Here is a 25,781-nt window from a genome sequence, read left to right on the forward strand (position 1 = left end):
TCCACATTTAAAGATGTTATTTAAAGAAGTATTTCACCGCTAGAGTTATGGTCTTTTCATAACTGTTTTTGCATTAGACAGAAACAAATACTGCTGAAATAGAGTATTTATTAGTCTAGTGCAGAGCGGTGCATTCTGGTAGTTGTATTTTTTCTACCTCTAAAGCTACAGCAAATACCATGTCCCTCTTTCTCTAACTGGTGGGTGATCTAATGTGAGTCAACCACTCAAAGATAATCGTTCAATTCTGTGAAAGCCAGATAATGTACACCATGAGTTTTGACCCTCGACTGAGACATTACACATGGTGTAGTACTTCCAGTGCCCACTAGATGGCACTGGAGGGCACATAAATTCAATGTACATCATTTGTAGACCAAACCATGAAAATTTCATGCAAATTAATTAATATTAAAACAAACAAAAAAAAAAAAACTATTTGGAATGTTGAGTTTGAGCCTTATACAGGTTTACAGACCGCTTCCCAGAGAAGAGTGTCAACTTCAAGTGAAAACACATTTCACATATCAGAAGGTTTAGCTCAGTTGGTTAAGGTGCTTGCCTGAAGGTCATGGAGTCATGGGATCATGACCCATCCATGACAACATATTTTACAAGCAGCTGTCCACACCACAGAGGGAAAAACAACGCCAAAAATAATCTAATTGTCAGTTGGATTATCTCTAAGAGTATTTCAGGTTTTTATTTTGTTCTATTTTACTTAATCTCTATTTCAAAGACTAATGTCCAAACAAGAGTGTGAAACAGAACATTCAAAATGACTTGAATGGCAGGAGGTTTAGCTCAGTGGGTTAAGTAGCCACTTGCAGTCCTAAAGGTCTGAGGTTCGAGCCTTGCTTGGGACAAATGGCTTTTAATGGCTGTTGTCCATATGTGTCCAAAGATTAAGGGAATGTCCTAAAAAGCATGAGTAACTGACATGTGGCTCAAGGGATAACATGGCCACTTGGAATCTTCCAGGCTGGAAGTTTGAACCTCACAAGCAAAGTGGTAATGCAACAGTACATAACCCATGGCTGAAATTTTACGGGATAATGCCAGAGTTGACGAAAACTTTACACATACAAGACAAGCAGATAGTTGATTATCAACCTGACTCATGTATGGATTTCTTTTTTGTGTTTGTGAAATAACTATGTTCTTGGCAAGGAAAATTCAGTATCGCCAGTGATGTCTGTCGAAAAACTCGACTAATATTTGAATCATGCCGATATTCCTTGATTTTGACAGACGCATCTGCCAATACTGGTTTTACCTGGTTTGGGACCACTTCACCTGATTTATTGGCCTAAATGATATATTACTCAACATTAAGGGCCTTAATATGTTCTGCAATATGAAAATCGGTGTTTAAACTGTATAAATATATAGCCTAATGCTATTTTATGGTATAAATAAAAAAACTGGCTGATATATCTGTCTGCACTGCTGATATAAGGGTCCTATACTGTTGAAACAGAAAATTCAGTATCGGCAGTGACGTCTGTCAAAACTCAACTGATATATTAGTCAGGCCGATAATCAACCAAGTTTTTGGCAAGGAAAATTCAGTATCGGGAGTGACGTCTGTCGAAACTTGACTGATATATGAGTCAGGCCGATATTCCCTGATTTTGACAGACACATCTGCTGATACTGGTTTTACCCAGTTTGGAACCACTTTACCTGATTTTTTTGATGATATAATCAATGATAAATGATATAAATGATATATCACTCAACATTACGTGCCTTATGTTCTGCAATATGAAAATCAGTGTCTAAACTGAATGAATATATAGCCTAATGCATTTGCATGGCATATATAAAATAAAATGTCGGCTCTGCTGATGTCAGGGTCATATGGTGTTGAAGCAGAAAGTTCAGTATCAGCAGTGACGTCTGTCGAAACTCGACAGATATATCAGTCAGGCCGATATTTCTTGATTTTTGACAGACGCATCTGCCGATACTGGTTTTACCTGGTTTGGGACCACTTCACCTGATTTATTGGCCTAAATGATATATTACTCAACATTAAGGGCCTTAATATGTTCTGCAATATGAAAATCGGTGTTTAAACTGTATAAATATATAGCCTAATGCTATTTTATGGTATAAATAAAAAAAACTGGCTGATATATCTGTCTGCACTGCTGATATAAGGGTCCTATACTGTTGAAACAGAAAATTCAGTATCGGCAGTGACGTCTGTCAAAACTCAACTGATATATTAGTCAGGCCGATAATCAACCAAGTTTTTGGCAAGGAAAATTCAGTATCGGGAGTGACGTCTGTCGAAACTTGACTGATATATGAGTCAGGCCGATATTCCCTGATTTTGACAGACACATCTGCCGATACTGGTTTTACCCAGTTTGGGACCACTTTACCTGATTTTTTTGATGATATAATCAATGATAAATGATATAAATGATATATCACTCAACATTACGTGCCTTATGTTCTGCAATATGAAAATCAGTGTCTAAACTGAATGAATATATAGCCTAATGCATTTGCATGGCATACATAAAATAAAATGTCGGCTCTGCTGATGTAAGGGTCATATGGTGTTGAAGCAGAAAGTTCAGTATCAGCAGTGACGTCTGTCGAAACTCGACAGATATATCAGTCAGGCCGATATTTCTTGATTTTTGACAGACGCATCTGCCGATACTGGTTTTACCTAGTTTGGGGCAACTTCACCTGGTTTTTCGGCCACAATGATATATCACTCAACATTACATGCCTTAATATGTTCTGCGATATGAATATCAGTGTCTAAACTGTATGAACGTACAGCCTAATGCTATTGTATGGAATAAATAAAATAAAATATTGGCTGATATATCTGTCGGCTCTGCTGCCATATGGGTATTGGCAGTGACTCTTCTGCTTTGCTTTTCACCTCATATACTCTCATCCTCTACGTCCATCTTCTACCTTCACCCTTCCTGTCTCTCAACTTAACTTGTTGTAACTTGATTAATGTTCCTATCTTTCAACCCAACTTCCTGTTTCTCATCTCAACTTCCTGTCTCTTGACTGTCCTTCCTGTCTCACAACCCATCTGCCTGTAACTTGACTGACTTTCTGTCTCTTAACCTACCTTCTTGTCTTTTGACTGTCCTTTCTGTCTCTCAACCCAACTTCATGTTTTAGACATTCCTTTTAGCTCTATGCTTTGTCAAAATTTTCTTGTGTAAGGTGAGGCTTGAACTAGCAACCTTCTGCACACTAACCATGTGAGTTCCCCACTTAGCCATACTTCCTGATATGTTTGAAGGTTTTGACGATCCCTTTAGCTCTGCACTTTGGACAGTCTTCAAAAGTTACTTGTCATGGATAAGATTTGAACCACCAACCTCAGGCACACTAACTACCTGAATTACCTGCTGAGCCAAACCTCCTGATACATGACATATTTTCGACGTTCCCTTTAGCTCTGTGCTTTGGACAGTCAACAAAAGTCATAAGACTTGAACCAGGAACCTTAGGCACACTAACTACCTGATTTACCCGCTGAGCCAAACCTCCTGATACAGGGCCTGTTTTCGACGTTCCCTTTAGCTCTGTGCTTTGGACAGCCATCAAAAGTCACCTGCCCAGTATAAGACTTGAACCAGGAACCTTAAGCACACTAACTGCCCAATTTACCCACTGAGCTAAACCCCTGGTGCTATTTGACAGAGGGATCGATCCTTGGTGTCTTACTAATGGTTCAAAGGTGGTGTGTGCACTCCCCAGTTTGAAACCATATGTGTGTTTAGCTGTTCTAAGTTTGATTTATTGCTTGAGCTCAAACTAATTTACATGTTGATCCCTTCCTTAACTGTCCTGTACAGACGGAGGCCTGTCATTTAAGGGGCTTGGACGAGCCCTTATCCCTGAGGTGATTGCAGACCAACAAGGGGAGAGCTCTGCTGGTCAAGAGCCCGCCATCAACCCAGCCCCGCCCCCAGACCCTAATGTTCAGACAGATTTCACCGCTCTCTGAAGAAAAAGAGACCTTGCTTTCATCGAAATCCTCATTTATTCTGGAGGTCTACGTAACAGATTTGAATGTTAAGAATCAAATATCAGACAGGTAACTCAAGCGCATCGGTTTACTCCAGCTCTTTTCGCACCACTCATATGATGCTCAGACTGCTTTCTGGAAAAAAAATGGCTGCCTTATCTTCATTTTGCCGAGACTTGAACCAGAAACCTCAAAACTCCAGTCCAGCTATTAGACTTCATATCAAACTCCCTTTGTTCTATATACTGCTGGGTATGTTAGAAATGGACTGCAGAGCCTTGCTAGTCTCGAGGCTAATGGGACTTAAATATAAATATATATATATAGCCTGAACACAGCAGCTGAAGTCAAAGGGTGCTAAGCTTTTAACTTGCCTCCTTCTTTTTTTTAAAATCTTGCTATTGATACTAAAGGTTCAATGCTGAATGTTTTTGGAGACAGAAATCTGTGAATCTGGTTTTAGTGCCACATAGACTTGACAACTAGTATTTTTTTTATTCAGCAGAGCTGTGTGGGGATATTTGAGTGTTAACCAGCCACTGATGATCTATTTATCATTTTCCAGTTTCTCAGTTTCAGCTGGCATAATGCATTGTTTAATTTGGAAGTGCTTTTTAATAATTGTCAAACACTTCACTATACAAACAACTGTAAAGGACCAAAGATATGGGCCAAAGGAAATTTAACAAAAATTTAGAGCTGCTCTGCTTCTGTTGTGGTTGTTGATGACCAAATATTTTGTGCAATATACGATGCAGTTGTCTTCCAGTGGTGTCCTCTCCACAGCACATAATTTTTCTGATAGTTTTTCTTCTAGTAAACCAGTGGGGTGGAATTTTTTTTCTAAATTTTGATTTCAACTGAACTGATTTACCAAAGCTCTTAAATGGCTTTAAAACTCAGAGATTAGCTTTTATCATTAAAAGGGATTTTTCTAACAGACTGATTGTGATAAATGTATTTTCAGTACATAGCTTTTAACTGATCACTCCCATTCAAGCTCAGAGCTATGACCAAATGCAGCCAAATTCTTATTTTTTGTATAATTTTACTGGGGCTGATAATCTTTATCTTGTTGGGTTTTTTTCAGCTCTTTAATATGTTTTTTTTTAAATTACTTCTCAGCATTTTTATGTTGGCTTTTCTGCACATTATGCATCATACAATGCATCATTACTCTTGACAATTAAAGGTTTTTCAACAATTTTACAACATTGTCAGCTTCTTTTCATCAGTTATTTGTCAATTTGTAATTATTCATATCAAAGGGAGATGCAAAGCGTGAAAAGACTTCACTTATATCACTTATTATGGCCAGTTTGGGAATGTTATTCTGCTGTTATTAATTTACAAAAACACATTGTAAATGAAGCTTTTATCAAACATTTGATAAAAGAACATTATTCCCTTAAAACCTAATTTCAGGCATCAGTGTAGTAAAATCATGCTAAAAATTAGTGGAAGTTTTCATATGACTCGTTTCACAAGTAAATCCTTGGATGTAAACGTGTGTTTTGAAAGAAATACTGTCACTATCTGGACTTATGTCATTTTAATGTCAGTTTTAAGACTCTAAAAAGAGCAAAGTGGACATTTTAATCTTCATTCCTAAACATTATAATCTGTACACACTTTTATCTACCCCACACACCACGTGTCCAGTATAAAAGTCATGACCTGCCTGTCATCCCCAGTAGCCGATGATGAAGGCAGTTACAGAGAGGCAAATGAGGAGGTTGATGTTGACAATGAGTCGTAGACGTGGCTTTTCCTCCAGAGAATTGATAGCCTGTTCAGGTGCAGAAGGCGTAACAGAACTATCAGCTCCCTCCTTCCTTCTCTCCATCCCACATAGCCAGTAGAGGGCAGACCATAGCCTGGACTGGCTTTCGACACTGGACGTGGACGATGAAGAGTCTAGAGAGTTCAGGACAGAGAGAGGGAAAACACTGAATAACAGAAGGGGTACATTTACTGGCAAGAGGAACTGTAAAATGGAAAAAATGTAATGGCAACACAGGACAGAGACGCACCTTTCCTGTGATGACATGCTTTTCCGTTGCTGCTCTCCTGCTCTCCTTCTGTGACGCCCATCTCACTGGTCTGACTTGTGATCACCTCTAAGCTCTTAGTGCTCTGCTCTACTGAGAACACCTGCTCTTTGGGCTCCACTGGGTCAAACCTTGTGAACCAGGTGAGGCGACGTATCTGTTAAAAGAAAGACATGTAAAGAGTTAACTTCCAAATGTGCGAACATACTTTTTCAAAGGACCCAAATCATGATATATTAGTCAGTTTTATATCAGCTTACTGCAAACTAATATCAGTTTGCCTTAAAGTTACCCAGAGGTGTTACTGACACTCCTAAATCCTATATACTGCAGCTTTAATGGATCGTAGCAAAGATCCAGTAGAAGACAGCAAACAGATTTAAGTAATGCATATTTGAAAGCATTTTTCTATTCCAAAATGTGGGTGGTACTTTACATTACAGCTCGGTAACAAAATAGCGAGTGCATGTGCAAATAATACAAAAAAAACCCAGCCCCACAACTTTACTTCAGATGTGATTAAGTGGCCTCACCTGCTCTGGTTTGGGCTCCTCTGTAGCCAGGCTGACTGCAACCACCACCATCAGGGTGAGGAAGGACAGCATCGTGGAGAAGTACAGGTAATGGACATCTTTCAGCACCGCAGGTCTGTCGTCGTCCTCGTAGCACAGGGGAGCAGGATAAATGAAGTCCAACAACATCCGGATGCAGCCCACAGTCAAGCCGATAGCCAGGCCCCAGAATGCACCCTGAGTACAATCACACATGCATTTAGTTACACTTGTTTAGGTGCCGCTGTCATCATTCAATCACATCAGGACTCAAAGGGACTAAAAGATGGTGCTGGCAGAGTGGATATGAAGTCATTTAATGTGATTTACTCAATATAACTAAAAAAAAAAAATTAAAGTTTAAAATTTAAAGTGACAGTTCACCCTAAAAACCCTAAAGCCAAAAATGCATATTTTATCTCTTAGCTGTAGTGCCATTTGTAAATCTATTGTTTTGGTGTAAGTTGCAGAGTGTTGGAGAAGGAAAATAAACTGCTGCTCACATCAAGGTGTGTGGATTATCTTGAGTAATCAAGTCATGAACATCGCTACAGACAATACCTCCAACACTCTGCATCTCACACCAAAACTATCTAGACTGACTAAATAGCACTTCAGCTGAGAAAAGAAATGTGTAGTTCTGATTTTAGGATGAAGTGCCCTCTTAATAAATGAATAATATTGTATGCAGCCTGTTGTCAGGGTGGGGAATCACCTTCTTACCTTCTCATTAGTCCTCTTCCAGAAGCAGCCTGTGAGGAAGATGATGGAGACTGGGGGCTGCAGGTAGGTGCTGATGGACTGGATGTAGATAAAAAGTTGCCCACCCTGACTGGCCTGGACAACAGGAATCCACAGCACTGACACCACCACCAGCACCAGCACAAACACTCTGCAACACACACACACACATGTACGAAAAACATATGATCTGTGTTTTTGAATACTTCAATTTAGTTGTGCAAAGACACAATGTGTAAAATATTTAATCACAGGATAGCTTGTAGGGAATGGAAAACTGTTTCTCTGAACAGAGCTGTTCACTTGGTTATGAGGGTGTGTGTGTGTGTGTGTGTGTGTCGGCTGGAAAAGTGTATCTGGGGAAGTCATTACTTACAGTAGGAAAATGTGGAAAAAGAGGTTTTGGTTTGGGTGATCATGACAGAGAAATGTAATAATTTGATACGCAGCGAAGTGGCTGATTTAATCCAAAGTGCATTATAATGCAATACATGATTTATGCTATAATTGTAGATGGTCTGAGTGGGGAATAAATATTCCACATGAAGTATAAATCCCTTAACCTTTAACTAAAGGTCTCAGTGAAAAAAGCAGGGTGGCCTTCTGTAGAGAGACTTTAAATTAAGTGTTCCTCAGAAAATGTTGTGAAAACGAGGTGGAAGTGTGCTGAAGGACTGTCTTTGTCACTCGAGTAAAAACGCAGGTGAAGAAAAGGGTCAGCACATTTTCTGTTCCTCAGAAAATATTGAGCTTTCCTGATGAGTTAAAATTGTTGCGGCATGAACCATTTCTGCAATATACAAGCATACACCTGTTTGTCACATACCTGCCCACAATCATGAGCTCCCACTCAGATGCACGAGATCTGAAAGTCTTCCACAGATCCAGGGTGAAAATGGTGCTGGCGCTGTTGAAGATGGAGGTCAGGGAGGACATGAGGGCTGCGATCATCACCGCCATCATCAGACCTCGCAGCCCTGGGAGGGAAAACACAGACATGCGCATAACAGAGACTCAATGTGGAGTACGGTGGTACAGGAGGAGTGACAAGGGAAAAAAATCTCTCACCTGTAGGCAGCAGCTCCATGACCAGTTTGGCGTAGGCGGTATCTGTGCAACCCACCGGGTTTCCACAAATCTGTTTACACAACTCAGGGTCTGCACACGCCACCTCATCTACACAGGATCATTAAAAGACTCAAGCTTAAATATCCACAATGCGTCATCCAGTTTAATGTTTTTAATAGCACCTCTTTTTAAAGGTGTAGCAAGCTGACTGAGCTAAACACCAACACCTGTCCAACAGAAAACAGGCCAGCTCTGAAGCGCTCTTCATCACCTTCCTCTCCTTTAAAAAAAGCCCAATGCATTCATTTGAGAAAAAAATGTCCTGTTTTTCCAAATAAACAAGATTATAATCTTAAAGTTCTGAGAGAAGTTTACGTGGAAAAAAGTGCTTTTGGACCATGAAATAATGAGGAAACAATCTTACATATTTTTTTCTGAATTACTGAGATCATCTCTTTAATCCTTTAAAAACTGACAATCATGGGAGATCGTTGTTTGCGTGATTCTGAGTATTTATTCTTCATGCACCAGAAAGGCCTCTTTTCCTCCATGCTGTCACATCACTATGTTATGTTACCAAATTGTACTTGTGTCGCAAATGTTGTGAAAACCCACGGAAGCACCAGTATTTCCCTGCAGTGGCTGTGGGAGACAGTTATTTACAAGATCCTGTTTAAATTGATCTAAAATAAAAAAAATAATAGCTACAACATTCACTCTTTTTACAGCAGAAAGTTCTCTGTTGTATTATTGTACGCCGTGATGACGTTATGTCGTGTGGTGGCTAAGTGAATGATGAAACTATCAAAAACGCCTTTGCATCTCAAAAACTATATAATGTAAATCTTTTCTCCATGTTTCTACATTTAGAAATATTTAAGATTAATATGTTTTGTGTGTTTATTTTGTAAAACCTGATGAGAAAACACATCCATAAAAAAAAGACTGAAATCCAATACTTCAAATTATACTAATACTACCAATACTAATCAGTTATTACAGTTTATTGACTTACAGAAATATTTAGTGGCTGTACAGATTTTACAGATATGAAGCATTTAAATAATAAAACTGACATTACAAGAAGCACAAATAGATGGAAGCCCTGGTGTGCCATTTCTATTGCAGAATTCAAAGGGTTAATTTAGAAAAACAAGCATTATTTGCCTTCTCTATATCTTGGCTGCATGCTGCTACTACCTGGTCACTACATTCCCAACCTCACCTGCACGTTGTTTTTGGCTGAGGGCTACACGATAAGAAAACCTGAATGCAACCAATCTGTGCAGTACTGTCAAAAATAAGTACTTCTAACACAAGTCATACATATTTTCACATTAGGTGTATATCAAGCTAATTTCTCCAGTTCCTGGCTTGAAAAATGAAAACATAAATATACTGTACCTGTGTAAAGTATCCTGCTGATCATGCCTGGTAGCATAATAGCAAAGAAAGGCAGGATCTTCAGATAAGCAGCCAGGAGGGAGCCACCTTTTGCATGAGTCAGGGTCTTAGCAGCCAGCGATCGCTGAACAATCACCTGCGGAGAATCATGGCGGACCCTCAGTTAACTAACAGGGAGTTGCAGCAGCATGTCAGTACATTTTAACAGACCTAAATAATTCCTCATGAATATGGAAATTGCTGTTATTACTCTGGCTACTCAGTCTGGCAGGTGACGGATTATGTGCAGAAATTGGATACTGATAATGTTAAACTCAGAAAAATGCTCATTAAAACTACTCGTGTTTTCTGTTGTCTCAGTCTTGGCTGCTTGGCAAAATATCACTCTGATATTGTTTAAAGGGAATTTTTAACCTCACTGAGGAGCAAAACATGCCAAATACTCAAGCGGGGATTTTTTTTAGATGAAGACTTTCATACTTAAGAGGAATTATGTAGAAAAGCATAAACAAGAGAGACACGCACTAAATTACATCTTTAGCTTTTATAGATCAAAAACCTTTTGACATTTCACAAGTAAGATAAAATGAAATGTATTTTTTTATGTCTATGTTGGCAGCTCTGGTCTCCCTGTGAAGATCAGGCTTGTCAGCACATAATCTAGTTAAAGTTAAATGAGGTTTAAAGGAATATTTCACCAGCAAAATGATCATTTGTATACAAAGTACTCTCCCTATGTTATCATTCAATTTGTGAAGAAAATTTGTTTTTCTCACATGCCTTCATAGTGAATAAAGAATCTAAAATAACAGAGAAAATTCTTGATGAATTGAAGTGTTAAGGGTCCATGTTTAACAACAGCAAGACTATATTCAAATATTTGTTTTCAATCTCTCACACACAACTTGTACAGTATGATCCAAATCTCGTACATTTAGCTGTAAATTCAGTACTTTACAAAAAGACAGCCCGTTCTGACGGGAACTGAAAGGAAAGTAAACCTTATCTACAAACTCTTCAAAGCCAGACTTCATTACAAAAACAGTCATTTTGCTTTGCTGAACGCAGTGAGCTGATGATCTACCGCCGTCCCAAATCCATTAGTTTGTTTGTGTTATTGTGAGACTTTAGAAAATCTGAATTAACTGTTTAAAACACCAAAATCACACATTAACACGAACAAGTAACTGATCGAGGAAGTGTTAGACCAGCAGCTCTTGTGTTCAGAAGTAAAATTATTGTTTTTGTCAATTGAATCTGGCTTTAAAGAAAGCATAGATAAGTTTGATTTTTAGGTCAGTTTCTGATCAGAAAGGGTTCTCAGTTTGGGAAGAAATGAGCATACGAGTGGATAAAGAGTCTTGGATTATGCTGCATGAGTTGTGTGAGAGTTTGTAAATAGATCTTAAAATCCAGACCTGTTTGACTTAAATGCATCAAGAATATTCTCCGTTTTAGATTTCATTCACCAGAGGTATGCAAGAAAAACTGTTTTCTTAACACATTTTAAATAGCTGGTGATAAATTGATATACAAATTGTTATTTGGGAGGTAAAGTATTCTTTTATTTGGGAGGTAGACTTTTTTAAAAATATATCCTGAACTGTGATATCTGATTTTACTCTTTTGTATGCTATTTGGGTATTTTAAATCCAGGGTTCCCACCCATCTTCATGGACAAAATTTCCAAAACTTTTCCATGACTTATCATGGACCCATAATTTTTTTTCTTGTCAAACTTTTCTGGAATTTTTAAACATATCAGATTGAAACTATATACAAACATAATTTAAGCTATGTGAAATACATGAAAGGAGAGACAAAACACGCAGAGAAAATAAAGATACATAAGTGATCATAAACAAAAAATCACACACTGACAGCTATTAGAGCTGTTATGTCAACAGCTACAGAAATAAATTTGCTGTTATGTTACATAAAGTGAAAAGTTATCTGCAGAAGATTACTGTAGCAATATCATTCCACACAACAAAATTTCCATGAATTTTCCAAGACTTTCAATGATTTTTACTAATTTCATAACTTCTTCTGAACCTGGAAAATGTGATTGCAAAATTTCAAGACTTCCCCAGGTTTTCCAAACCCTGTCAATCACTGCATTACAGGCATTAATGTCTTCTGCTGGACACCTCTTCGCCTCGCCTCCCTGTCAGGTTTTAATGGTCCAAAGTGACCTTTCAACTAACCCACCTTTACAGGTGATCTATTGGCTGATACATATGTGGATGTACATGATTTGTTGTATTTATGTACTTTTTTACCTTTAAATTTTTTTCAATTTCATACCCACCTATTTGAATTACTGCAGTACTAACTGACTTTTTTTTCCCTTTTACTTTATTTGTTAAAAAGTGCCCCCACAAAAAGGTTTACCTCTATTACAGTACCTGGTCAGAGCACCAGTACCACATGCTGGGGATGGTCATGCCAATAATGATCCCGGGCCAAGGAAGGTCAGAGTTCACCGGGTCTCTGAATATGTGGAAGGCGTCATCTCGGGGGATGCCACATGTTGTGTTTGGCACACGGACAGAGGGGATGGCGTTGGCGTACCGGTCCATCAGCGCATCCCATCCTCCGACCTCCGCAAAGCCTAAACAGGAGGTGGCAGGATCAGATAAACCGGAACACAGAGTGCTGGTGATGGGAGCGTGTTATATGGACTCAGATCTGACTTACTGAAGCCCATGAGGGTGACAGCTCCTGCCAGCATGATGGCAGTTTGAGCTGCATCTGTGTAGATAACTGCAGCCAGACCACCTGAGGAAACAACACACATAACACAACAGTTAAAACCAGTAAGTAGGCTCCTTACTGGTTTTAACAGATGACATCACATCACCCCAATCCTGGCTTCCCTCCATTGGCTCCCTGTTCGTCTAAGAATTCATTTTAAGACTTTACTGATCAGTAGGCCTGGCCCCACGCTACATAACTGAAATGTTGACCCAATATGAGCCAGTTTGCAGCCTTAGATCCTCAGGTGGATCCCTTTCCAAAGCTGAGCCTTAACCCTTTGAAATCTGGATCAGCATCAATATTCTTGTGCTGTGTTCAGACGCCTTCACAAGTATTTAAACCTTTGAGACCTGAGCAAATCAGTTTGTTTTCTTTTAAAAAAGTAGGGAAAAGGGCAATGAGCAACTTGGCAAGAAATGTTCCACAAATTGCAAGAAATAAGTTGATCTGGATCAATTTTTTAAAAGCTATTCTATTTTATCTACAATAAGCAAAAGATCTATTTTATTTCCTTTTTCCTTACTGCTTTTATGGTTTCTGTTGTTGCTATATCTTTGTTTTATTTTATACTGACATTATGCGTCGTGCATCTTGCATTATTTGTCCTCTTGTTTTTATTTTATCCTAACTCTACCCGAGTTTCACCTCGCTTGTATTCAACGGGAGTGTTTGGCTCTCCATTGTTGTATTGCTGTCTATGAATCCCATTTCTGTTTTGCCTTGTTTGTCAAAGCACCTTGTAAACTCTATATAAGATGCTATATACAACAACAGAGCAGGCAGTAAACAGAAAACTTGTGTCAAATTTGTAAGTAAACGGCGAGGGAATGAGGTCACCTGCTACAGTGTAGATGGCAGTGATTGACAGCAGCAGCACCACAGCCAGGTAGATGTTCCACTGTAAGGCGAGCTGAATGAACAGCGCACCAGCATACATGTCCACCTGGAAACACGCACAAACACATACATAAACACATATCTAATTATTTGTAACAGCATACAAACACTAGAGAATGATTGTGGATTTGTATCATACCGATATCTTTGTAAAGATGTAAATAAATAAGGACAGGACAGTTATAAATAACCGTGTCCGTCTACCACCAAACCGCCGCTGCAGATATTCAGGCATGGTCATCACCTGGAGATGATGCGTTCAGAGATGATTACATAGAAAGGAGTACATGAACATGCATGTACATGTATGTGTTTGTGATGTTTCACACTCACCCCAGAGGCAATATAAATGGGCAGGAAGAGCCATCCCAGCATGAGCACGACCATCATACCCTGTCCATCACACAAATGTTCACATTTCGTAATTGAACCCTTTGAAATCTAGATCAACATCAGTTGTCTTTTGCTGCATTTAGACGTCTTTCACAAGCATTTGAACCTTTGAAATATCAGCAACTTGGTTATATTTCTTTCAAAAACATGGGAAAAAGGTGATCATCAACTTGGCATGAAAAGTCAAATAGCAAAAAATTAGTAAAAGGTCACAAGAAAATGACCTGAAAATTAGCTTTAAGAAGAGTGAGAATTGATAGAAAATTATTTAATAAATACAAAACATAATCAAGAAAACTTAAGTCATAATTATTATAATTATGAATGTTAAAGTAAAATTAGGTAACAGGAATATATTTTTATATTATTTTCATTTTGGCATTTTTTTTTTCAAGTCATTTCCTGTTTTTGTACGTTTTCTTTTCTTTTTGCTAATTTCAGATAATTTTCTTATAAGTTTTTATTAATCTCTTGCTGTTTTTTGGGTCCTTTCTTGTGAAGTTGCTCATTGCCTTCTTTACAAGTATTTGAAAGAAAGAAATTTTATCAGGTTTTGAAACCTGATAAAATTGGTTTGATTTCTTTAAAAAAAAACTTGGGGAAAAAGTCAGTGAGCAACTTGGCAAGAAATGTCCAAAAAATTGCAAGAAATAAATTGTAAGAAATAAACTGCTTTAAAAAAATGTCAAGAAAACTATCTTGTTTTGTTTTTTTTACTTATTTTATGCTACAGACATTTTTCTAAAAAAAGTTTTATAGTTTAATTTAAACTTTAATTCACATTTTTTCATTAATTTTTTTTTTAGTTTTTTTTCCTTACTGTTTTTTTTGTGTTTATATTCAGGGGATTTCCTTTTTAACATTTTAGTAATATCTAGAGCAAATTTTTGGGCCATTTCTTAAATTGCTCATTGCCTAATTCCCACTTTTTTGAAAGAAATTAAGCCAATGTACTCAGGTTTCAAAGGGTTAAATTCTAAAAGCATATATATAATCTCTCACACTCCACTCATATGTGATCGCCCCAATTCCTGCTGCAGCTCCTGACCCTGCCAGGCCGATGAAATGTCCACTGCCAATGTTGCTGGCAAACAGCGAGGCACCCACCTAAATATAGATAAAAGAGTCAGAATTGGGATCAAATTAGTATTTCACTTTGAACTGTCGAACATTTGCCTCCATCTAACTTTTAAAGTGTTAAATTGCTCTCGACTAGAGCGCTGCAGTTAGATTCAACACTCTTGTTTGACTCACCGGCCACCAGGTCATGTTCTTCCCAGCCAGGAAGTATCCATCCACCGTGCTGCGCTTGGTCCTGCACATGGACTGGTAAAAAAAAAGAGAAACCTTTTAAAGGTCAAGTCTCTAAGATTTTTTGGCATCTATTGATTAAAAGAGAATTCCACTGTTTTTTAACATTTACTTAATCTATCGAAGTTGGGGTTTGGTGTGACATAAAACAACATATTTGATGCAGCTACATATACTCAGCTCGGCTGGTTGAAGTCTCTAGCGTTCCTGCTCTATGGGTCACACAGTACGGGAGCAGCGCCAATCATCCGAGTAATTTTATATGCAGAAGTTGAACTTTTTTTGTGCCACTTAGCAGCTTTCATAGGAATAAACAGGGCCCTGCCTCCAATGCTATTTTCACATCTTTTCTATACATCCATGAGAACTACAGTGTCCGAGGTGAAAACGCGAATGACCCTATCTAAAGCCAGAGTTTGATTTTTCCGTTTTGCTATAAACGGCTCATTCTAAGGTAACAAAAACACAATGATCCTTAAATTCAGGTGATTTAAATCTAATGGAAACATAGTTATGAATGTTATATACCATTTCTGCCAATTAATGCTGCTAAATCCTACACAATGGACCCGTAAAGACACAATTGCATTAGAAATGTTGATTCCAGTGGTGGAAGAAATATCAGATTTTACTTAAGTAAAAGTACCAATAACACACTGCGAAAATAGGTCCTGCATTTAAAACCTCACTTAAAAAGATGTTAATAATATTATCTGCAAAATTTGAGTTAAAATACCCATTGTGTATTAAAATGCATTAATGTGTATGTTGCATGTTACTGTTGATGTTTAAGGTTGTGTTGATTTTAACTTCTTGAAACTGTTGAGTTATTTAATATACAGCAATGCAACATGTTATTTAAGATCATCATATGTGTGTCAGTGCTATGTCATGCCAGTCAGTAGAGAGCATACTGACTGGAAACATAAACTGGCATGGTTCGTGCACGACTTCTTTCTCGAGGCTGTGAGACTACTAAACTCCTCCTTCGACTCCAAAAGATGTAGCAGGATTTAGGGACAAATTTGAATTTAGCTTTTTTTCTAGCTATTTTTTAAATGTGGTTTAAAAAATGCCAAATAAATCTACCTTATACCTTGTACCTATGCAACAGGGTTTGCTCATATTCATCATGATCTTCCACCAAGGATCATCCAGTTCCCTTTTTTACAATCATTGGTCTTATCACAGTGATATACTGTCACATATTAACAAATGTTCTGGAAAGAGCAGAAACCTGTCTGGACCTGGCTACTCACTCCCACAATACAAACTGCAACTGTTCAGACCGCAGCAGGAATATTCCTCACTCAAATACAACAGCACAACTAAGATATGACAAAATAAAGCATTAAAGTGTGCAAAATCTGTAGATGGCACTCAGATTTAAAGCCATTACCTCTCAACTGATAACAACCCTGAAGAATCTCTCATACAGCACAGTATTTTTGTTCTTCTGACAGGAAATAGACAACGATGTAAAAATGTGAGGTATTAGAGCAGAGATCTGTTTTCTCCTGTACTCACCCAGAAACCAACAGCCAGAACCAGCAGGAAGTAAACTACCAGCACCACGATATCCACAGTCCCCAGGGTGGTTACTCCTCCTGGAGAGGGCGATGGAGGTGGGGGCATGCTGGTGGCTTGGCGGCCTGCTGTGACGTCAAAGGTCATCTGGAATCAAAGAAATTGATAAATTGTGTCTCCTTGTGTGATAATGAGTACAGTAATTATTTGTAATTGTGAAATTTCAGGACTTTTCCAGGTTTTCGTTGTTAATTAAAACAGAAAAAGAATAAATTTTCTACTTGAAAGGCTTTGACTTTTGACAGATATTCACTTGATTTCTCTAACTTCAGACTACTTACAACAACTGGTGATAAACTTTAGAAGGTATTTTTGCACAGAATGGGAGCTGTGGATTTTGTCCCCCAGCATATAAATCTGGAAGCGATCCCTAAATAACCGGTATGAACAGAAAAAAAACTTAAAACAAGGAAAAACAGTTTCAATGTAAATACAGGCACCTGCATGGTGTTTAACAACACTAGTTAACTAAGAAAATAATGAACGCTTTGAGCTCCACAAATCAAGTGCCGTCTTGTTCCATTAGATTTAAGACAATGCAGACATCTCTACAGCTGATATCCAAAATTTGTCAAACCAAAACACACCAAAACAATCTAGATTGATAAATAACACTACAGTTAAGAGGAAAAGTATGTTTGTTTTTTTTGTTTTGGGGTGAACTTTCCCTTTAAACCTGCTGTACTGTCATTATAAACAGTAAACTACTGACGAAACTGCACTTCTATCAGTATGTGATGGTACAGATTTTGCACTTTGCTACATAAAGCATAAAAAGAGTATAATTACTTCCATCTCACATGATAGATCTATCCAAATCCTACCTTTCTTACAGTGAATTGGATGGTATTACCTGGTAAATAAACTCACCTTTCAGAAAGTCGGCACGCCGTGTATCATTCCTCGAGCTGAGTTTTCCAAACAATACAGCATGTCACCAATAACAGAACAGGAATCTCACTTATGACTCGAAGGTTTCCTCCACGTGCACAAAGATCAAACTCCACTTTCACCTACAAGGTTTAGTTAAAATGTAAATAATTTATTGCTCTTAACAGGGTAATAAAGGCTGCCACAGCTGCCATGTGGAGAGCTAAATTGTTTCTGAATGAGTTTTAAATTCATGCCAATTAATCATAAAATGTGAGAAGTGATAGTACAGCAATGTCTGTATGTGTGTTTGTGTACATGCATATCTCACAAAAACAAAGGTTAATCTGAGATTTGCAGGACAGATAAACTGATTGCAGCAATAGCAGGTGAGTCAGCAGCAGTTGTAAAGACAAGCTTCAGGAAATGTAGAAAAAAGTCCCTTTGTCCTGTCAATATACACTGACGGATGCAGTATTATTCCTCTGTAGGTAACCCCATTTCCATGGTTTTTACATCATAAATCTTAAAAACACAGACATCCAGGCTTAAGCAGATTTAATTCCACTCTTTATAGTTGCCACTATTGTCAGGATACAATACAAAATGCAGAGTTAACACTTTATAGGCCTTAAATGGACAGCAATGCTTTAGAGGTTTACATTCTATACTTTAAGAAGGAAAAAAAAACTTAGACTGTTAGAAAACCAAAGCTTTCACTAGCTGCATACATTATTCCTATTGTAATAATTTGCCTTACCAGTTAAAAATGTCACTTGAGGACTATGCTTTATGTTTTACAGAGCACTGGCACACCTCAGAAGAAGCTGTTTTTATTAGTTTGTATGCAAAACGCTGCATCTGCTACACTAACTGTTATGGCACTGCTGTCCTCTCAGTCGTATAACTGACACAATCAATAAAACAAAATATTTGGGTAATAAATGAAAGTAACAAAGTGCTTCATATGTAGCATCTGCGTCTGTTTTCTTTGTATCCACTCTCATTCTGTACAATCATAATATATCTCTGTAACAATTTAATATATCATAATAATATTTAGGGTAATAACCAACAGTGGAACACAGCTAAACATTCACATATTGCACACTGCCCGCTTATCCAACTTTTCCAACCTGTGATTAATGTGTTTTAGGGATGCACAGATTTATTGTTTGAACATCAGTATTGGCCGATATACGCCTTCTTGACTGCCATCAGCCTGTTGGCAAACATAATGACGTGCACTGATGGCAGTGGGCGATGTTTTTGTAGTTTTGTATCAATTTTGCGCAGGCTAAAAAAGCAGAGCTCAATGACTGACAGCATCCTGTCATCCCGAGGACAATATGTGTTTTGAATGATCAGAGATCTGAACTTCACTGTGATCTGTGTGACGCAGTAAACTCACTATTGATGGTCGGACAACGCACAATATATTTTCCCTGAAAATATTATATTGTGAACAACAAATCTGTGTTTAAATCTGCAGGAGACATAGTTAACGTTAGCTGTTACCAAATAGTGGTCTAACCAGTTCACTGTCACTACCAGCTTGTTTAATACCACCGTTTTGTCAGTGATCTCGGTGTCAGACACCAACTCATAGAGGCGCTTCACAGCAGTGTGATACGCACTGGGCAACAGCGGTTTCTGATGCAGCAGGAAACAACTCAACCTGTCAAATACTGCCAAATTATTAGTGCACCTTGGCGTCAGACATCGACAAACAGAGGCACCGTTTGCATGGTGTGATATACACCAGGCGGCCGCTGAAAACTACAATGGTACAAACGGAGAAAAAGTCTGTACAGTGAGGGCGGGAGGAGAGGTGGATGGGTCAAACAAACTCTGGACTTTCACCGGGGAGCCCACTGTTCATTTCCCACGTAAAAACAAAAGTCTATGACGCTATTTTTATGAGAACTTGTGTGTAGCATGCAACACTATGCAACAACAACTATGATGGTCTTTTCTTAACCTCACCACCGAGTTTTGCTGCCTACCTACAACCTAAAAAACAAAGTATTTTAGCAACATATTAAGTTTATTTTAAAAAAGATTGAATGCATTTCACATCCATAAACTGTACATTTCATGTAAGAAAGGAAGTGTAAGTGTAAACAATTCACGTAAGGAGTGTAAATTGACACGCCATCCCTGATCGTCCAAAACTAATACAGGAGGGTATCTACTACGTTATATTTTTTGAATAGATCCTCTGACAAAGAAGCGGTATTTGACTGGTTGGAAGTGACAACTTGTTGGATGTAACAGCTAACGGAGACTACAATGAGTCACAAGCTCTAGTCAGTAAAAATGAGTAGTGGGCAAAGGTAAATTATATTGTTCTCATGATGTGTTTAAATGTAGTTCTAGGTGAGAAACTTGAATAAATATCGTTTAAAGGAGAAATATGATGATGCTTCCAGTGCAATATAAAAAAGATAGAAGCAGATGGAAATATGATACATATAATAAAAAAGGCTTCTGAAGCAGTTTTATTTTTAATTTTCATGTAAAAAAAGGTTGTTTTAAAGGTTGCTTCATAGATGCGTGTGATTAAATTTGTGCTAATTCAAGGGTCGTGTAACTGAAGGGCTGTATGATTTGAAAGGTTTGTTATTTTTAAATATAAACAGACAACAATGACAAAAAAACAACTTGGTATTGGTTTTTGGACAAATTGCTATTTTAAACATCTGTATCGGCCCAGAATTTCACAATCGGTGCATCCCTAGTGTTAATGACTGCAGACCAGTTTAAAATTAAACAGTTTAAATCATCTTTTACATAAACACGTGCCAACTTCTTATTGACGCTGTCTCATATATACATATTAGTAGCATATCAGGTTATTACAGCACACTCAAGAAAAAAAAATCTGCTGCTGACAGTGAGGCACAGATACAAAGCAGAACATGAAACAATCCATCATCAGGACAGATGAGTATCAGCTTGAGGAAAATAAGCTACACTTAGTAAAGAACTTATGTTACATTCAGTGTGGTGGGCGGCTTACAAAAATACAGAACATGTAAACTAACAGGAAAACTCCTTTTTTGGTTTCCTCCAAACCACCAAGAGAATGTGAATGTATTTCCATTAAATGTCTATTTCAGGATAAAATTCATTTTTGGAACACTATATCTTATTCATGGATATATAACAAAGATTTTACTGCAGAATTGTAATAGCACACTTACACCAAGGCTTAAGAAAGAAAACTTGACTGACAGGATGTTACTGATTAACTGTCTTTCAGATAGTAGGCATACCTTGTCAGTCCAACAAGGTTGTTTTCTATGTAGCAGCCTTAGCCATTTTAGTTTTAGACTTCGACAAAAACTCTTCTTTGTTTGGAAGCATAAACAGTACATACATTACCACTGGTATAAAGCTAAAATGTCCATCTTTGATGCAAAAGACACTTTTTGCTTCTCCTTCCATTAATTTGACCAAAAACACAAATACATAAATCTTGTTTTTTGCTCAAAATTGTTCATGTGTGTGTGCTTGTAGTATACAGTATATGTGGATGTGTCTGTGTACCTGTGTGTACTGTATGAAGTATTTAGTTATCTCCAGATGTGTATGTGTTTGTATGTGTGTGTGTGTGTGTGTGTTACCAGGCCAGTGGGGAGGCCATTCGAGGACTTCTGGGGCTCTTCTGGTTTTCTGCAGCTTGCTGATCACTGAGAGCTCTCTGTAGTAAAGAAACAACAGGGTCTATTAGCTCACATAAATGTTACTATTACTTAAAAAAAAACTGCATTTGAGGAATATGCTGTAATCATGCATGTATACACGTATGTATGCATGTATCATTTATGGTTATTTTATATTTAGGGCTTCAAGCCATGAGGGCTTCCTTGCACTGATTATTTATAATTTTTCTTAAGATATGTTTTTGCAAATTCCTGTGAGAAAGTACATCACAGACACACACAGCAATGACTGAGAGTTGTGTGCAAACGCTGCCCAGGAAATATGGATTGTTTTTGAAAACTCAACACTGGGCTTCCAGAGGGGACCTGCCGGGCTGCAGCACAGTGCTGAACGCTCAGCGTCAACATACTGATCCTGTTACTGCGTGTGGCTCGTTATTATAACTGTAGGCTGGCAGACTTTCTTTCTACATCTTTGATGAAATGCAGGCTATGCTCATTACTAAACACACTGCATGGGCCTTTCTGAAAAACAAAACAGTGGAAGAGTAGAAAATCTAGGACATAATGAGGTAATCACAAGACGTGTTTATCTGCAACCATTTATATATTGCATCAGAGGCTGTTTGAAGAACAATTTAGCTTTTCTTCCAAGGCATTATGTTGAATAATGTGGTAGAAGGCTGAGGAGGCAACGCAGAGACTAAATGTGCATACAGTAGTTTGACTTTTAACGATGCAGAAGAAGGACTGCATGAATTATTAGAATAAATGAATGCCTGGGTGTATTTTGCTTACCTCAAATTTGCCGATAAACTCTGCAAAGATACCAAAGAAGGCCTCAGTGTTGGTGGATTTGCTGTCTTCTCCAAAGTAAGAGGCAGTTTTGCTGAATTCCTCCATCGCTCTCTGCTGCAGGGACTCCAGAGACTGGACTGCTGGATGACTGTTTTCTAGAAAGTTCTACACATACTGGAGTCAAGGAGCACAAAAGTTTAATCTCATCTACTACATCTTTTCCGTATCTCTCTTTGGCAATTTTGTGAAGGATACACTCATGACGACAGCAAAGCGGTCCTCAGCAGTCGCCGGCATCTTCTGACAGGCTGAGCGAATGTCCTGGATGGTTGCGAGAAGGTCATTCATATCTGATGTGATAATCCTCTGATTTACTATGGACAGAAGAAAAAAAGAAATGTAAAGTACGCTTAAAAACATAAACAAGAGCTCTGTGAATTGAGAAAAGTTATGGGGCAGAGGTAAAACAATAATAATTATCTACCTTTGGCTGCGAGGGGAACCATGGTTAAATCTTTGGAAAAATCCAACACATCAGGGAAGTGGTGACACAACGACTTGACCAGAATGTGTAGAAAAGTCGATTTCCCATCCACTGTTTTCGTTGAACTCAACTGCATAGGACACAATAAAGTTGTTAAAGGGACAGTTCACCCCAAAATCATAAATACATTGTTTTCCTCTTACCTGTAGTGCTATTTATCAGTCGAAATAGTTTTGGTTTGAGTTGCCAAGTGCTGTAGGTATCAGCTGTAGCAATGTCTCTTTCCAGAAATCATGTCCCAGTTACCCAAGATAATCCACAGACCTTGCTGTGAGCAGTTTCATGTAGAACCTATTTTTTCTACCCGCTAACTGTATCACCATGCAGAGCTCACTGAGCAAAGACAATAAATTTGGTCTGTGGATTATGTTGAGTAACTGGGTCATGAGTGCTATCTAGTTCCGTTTTATTCAAGAGAAAGTAGACATCTCTACGGCTGATATCTCCAACACTCTGCAACTCACCTCAAAACAATCTCTAGTGAGAAATAGCACTGCAGTTAGCGGGGAAAATGTGCATTTTTGATTTGGGGGTGAACTGTCCCTTTGACTGCATAAGCATAATATGATGAGGAGGAAAACAAAGACAAACAAATATTTGGTGACATGTTTTAAATATGTACTAGTGTGTGATGTACCTCTGTAAGGAAGTTGATCTTGAAGCCTGTAGTCTTGTTGGTTTTAGGCTGGCTGTTATTTAAGTAGTTCCCCATCGCCAACACAAACTAAAGAAAGACAGAATTTAGCGAGAGGAACTGAAACTTAACTAATTTAACTACAAATATTCAACTGAAACACATTTGTTTACTTCTTATATGTACTCATGGATAACTGTTATTCAGAACGGAAGGAGCCTTTCGGAGAAGAGGTGAAACATCTTCAAGAAACCTCAACAAGTCCAGTTGCCACTTTAAAAAGAAACCTCAGATTATTATTTAGAATTTTTTTGTTCTTAAAGTCTTACTACAGAGTCAAAAATCCTTGAAAATTAGGGTATTGTTTATGTTAAGTTCAGAGAAAAACTGAACCCACTTAAAACGCACTGATAATATTCAGATTTATTTATTTATTCTGATAATAAACTCCTGCAGTGCATGAGGGAGGATGATTTTTGCAGTGTGTGTTATCAAAATGAAAAAAAGTTTTGAAAGATGCATTTGTTTTAACCTTTTATCATTTTTATTTTAAACCCTTTGCAACCTGGAGCAACATCACTTTATTCATGCTGCTTTCAGATAAATATTTAAGCCTTTGACCCTTGAGAAACTATGTGTGGTTAATTTTTTACTTTTACTTTTTAAAAAAAAAGGAAATGAGCAAGTTGGTAAGAAATGTTTTCAAGAAAGATTTCAAGAAACTAGTAGACTTTGAATTTTTTTTATTCAATTATAAAAGGCTAGGGAAACTGTTTAGGGAAAAAAAGAAATAAGCAAGGGAAAACATATTTATAATTACTTACTATGTTACAAAATTCAAATACATTTTTTACAGGTCATTTCCCAATTTCTTTTCTGTTTTGCTTTTTAACTTATTTCAGGGTAGTTTTCTTGTACTTTTCTTTTTTTATACATTTCTTGCTAATTTTTGGGTCATTTTCTTATTTCATTGCTCATTGACTTTTTCCTATGTTTATGAAAGGAATCAGGCCAATTAATGTACTTTGCTGAACTGTAGGCTACCTCAAGTATCTTTGCCAGCTTCTTGCTTGTCTTTAGCTCGAGCGAAGCCTTGTAGAGACATTCATACGCTCCCCTCAGCTCCTCCGTCTTCTCCTGCAGGGAGCACTTGAAGAGGAGGCTCTGCAGGCGGGTCTGGTACTCTGGTACTGACAACATCTGACGGAGAACACACACAACAAGCAAAGAAATGACAAACACAAATACAGCACATACACATCCACACAAACAACCCCACCTATCCACCCCCCGCCAGGTCTGTACCTGCAACACAAACTGGTCTGGCTCGCTGAGTTTGCTGGGATCTTGTCTGTACGCTTCGTACTTTTTGACCTCCTCCGCATCAGGAGCATACAGCAGCAGCTGCTTAATGTGCGCTGGCTCCAGCCTATCAGTGACCATGTTCATCAGCACCTGACGCAGCTCACCAGGAGACAGCTTCAGGTGAGCTATCAGGATGGCTAAAGGAAAGATGGAGACGAAATATAAATTCCTGACACTGAACTACACAAGGCCATTCATCTGGGCGAATGGAAACACATAATAATATATAATTTTATACTTACAGGCATTGTAGGCCTTCTTATGGGACAGGATTTCAATCACATCTTTCTTCTTGAAGGTTTCCGGCACAAGGGATGGCTCTGGAGCAGCCACTAAAAATAGAATCAGTTTTAGTAAAATGCCCAGGTGTTATGGCATTTCAAACAGACAGTATAGAGATGAATGGGGATAAAGACTTTGTGTACATTTTACACTTTTTTGCAGCAGGTTAAGAGAAAATAACTAGTTTAAGAGCAGGATAGACTTAGATCACATTTTAATACACTAAAAATGAGAGAAATGCTAGGAAAGGTAATTTAAAAAAGATGTGTTGTCTCAGATGCTGCAGACAAAACTCAGTGCTGAAATACTGTAGATTTTAATGACTAAATAATCACACTCCAGGGATACAGAGATCCAAGAACTTGGATAATGATGTGCTTGGAAATAATGATGCATGTGGCATTCTGCATATATTTGCAGCATACTGTGCATATGAGTGGGGCTTACTGATTAATCCAGAATTCTTTGCATATTTTCTAATGTTTAGCTGTTTTTTTTTTTTTTATTTGAAGCACTGCAGATATGCATACAGCCACTTGTACTCACTGGGGGTCTTCTGCGTCCCAAAGTGCAGCTCAAGATCCAGATACTTCACCATGTCGTGCAGTTTTTCATAGTCAGAATTTGCTCCCAACTACCAAAGACATGCAAAAATGATGCTATGTCAATGACAATTTCATGGCTGTTACTGTTATTGTTTTTAATTTGGTATTCTGAATTGTGGTACACTAAAGGGACAGTCTAACCCAAAGTATTTATTAACCCAAAGCTATTTATTAAAGATGCACAATATTAGACATCCAATATATCACCGCACAGAACGAAACATGCATCGA

The 25,781-nt window shown here is 38.0% G+C and overlaps 3 protein-coding genes across 12 annotated transcripts in view; 1 reads left to right on the plus strand and 2 right to left on the minus strand.

Annotated features, from left to right (window-relative positions):
• The window catches only part of arhgap17b (Rho GTPase activating protein 17b), a 68,877-nt gene extending 63,644 nt beyond the window's left edge, over positions 1-5,233 (plus strand). For 2 of the 5 annotated variants that reach the window (XM_042504247.2, XM_042504250.2), the window contains one exon: positions 3,849-5,233. In XM_042504247.2, coding sequence (XP_042360181.2) covers positions 3,849-4,000 — 152 coding nt within the window. In that variant the 3' untranslated portion in view covers positions 4,001-5,233. The remainder of the gene's footprint in view (positions 1-3,848) is intronic. The other 3 variants (XM_088069487.1, XM_042504248.2, XM_042504249.2) reach the window with 3 other exon arrangements.
• A 325-nt stretch (positions 5,234-5,558) lies between these two features.
• On the minus strand, positions 5,559-18,056 carry slc5a11 (solute carrier family 5 member 11). The gene is made up of 16 exons (XM_042504874.2): positions 17,655-18,056; positions 16,725-16,871; positions 15,141-15,212; positions 14,889-14,993; positions 13,827-13,886; positions 13,633-13,737; positions 13,434-13,539; positions 12,537-12,617; positions 12,245-12,450; positions 9,837-9,972; positions 8,433-8,540; positions 8,191-8,341; positions 7,347-7,515; positions 6,606-6,821; positions 6,055-6,229; positions 5,559-5,938 (listed from the first exon to the last, which is right to left on the minus strand). The coding sequence occupies exons 2-16, from the start codon at positions 16,869-16,871 to the stop codon at positions 5,706-5,708; spliced, it is 2,070 nt and encodes a 689-aa protein (XP_042360808.1). The 5' UTR covers positions 17,655-18,056; the 3' UTR covers positions 5,559-5,705.
• Positions 18,057-18,197: 141 nt separating this feature from the next.
• grid2ipa (glutamate receptor, ionotropic, delta 2 (Grid2) interacting protein, a) overlaps positions 18,198-25,781 on the minus strand; it is a 35,937-nt gene continuing 28,353 nt past the window's right edge. For all 6 annotated transcript variants that reach the window (XM_088069482.1, XM_088069483.1, XM_088069481.1 and 3 more), the window contains 9 exons: positions 25,492-25,579; positions 24,906-24,995; positions 24,604-24,800; positions 24,343-24,498; positions 23,302-23,388; positions 22,605-22,734; positions 22,376-22,494; positions 22,121-22,285; positions 18,198-21,360 (listed from right to left, as the gene is read on the minus strand). In XM_088069482.1, the coding sequence (XP_087925608.1) occupies positions 21,280-21,360; positions 22,121-22,285; positions 22,376-22,494; positions 22,605-22,734; positions 23,302-23,388; positions 24,343-24,498; positions 24,604-24,800; positions 24,906-24,995; positions 25,492-25,579 (1,113 nt within the window). In that variant the 3' untranslated portion in view covers positions 18,198-21,279. The remainder of the gene's footprint in view (positions 21,361-22,120; positions 22,286-22,375; positions 22,495-22,604; positions 22,735-23,301; positions 23,389-24,342; positions 24,499-24,603; positions 24,801-24,905; positions 24,996-25,491; positions 25,580-25,781) is intronic.

This window comes from Plectropomus leopardus, chromosome 18, assembly GCF_026936395.1.
Source record: "Plectropomus leopardus strain MGB_pleo_1.0 chromosome 18, ASM2693639v1, whole genome shotgun sequence".
Lineage (NCBI taxonomy): Eukaryota > Metazoa > Chordata > Actinopteri > Perciformes > Serranidae > Plectropomus > Plectropomus leopardus.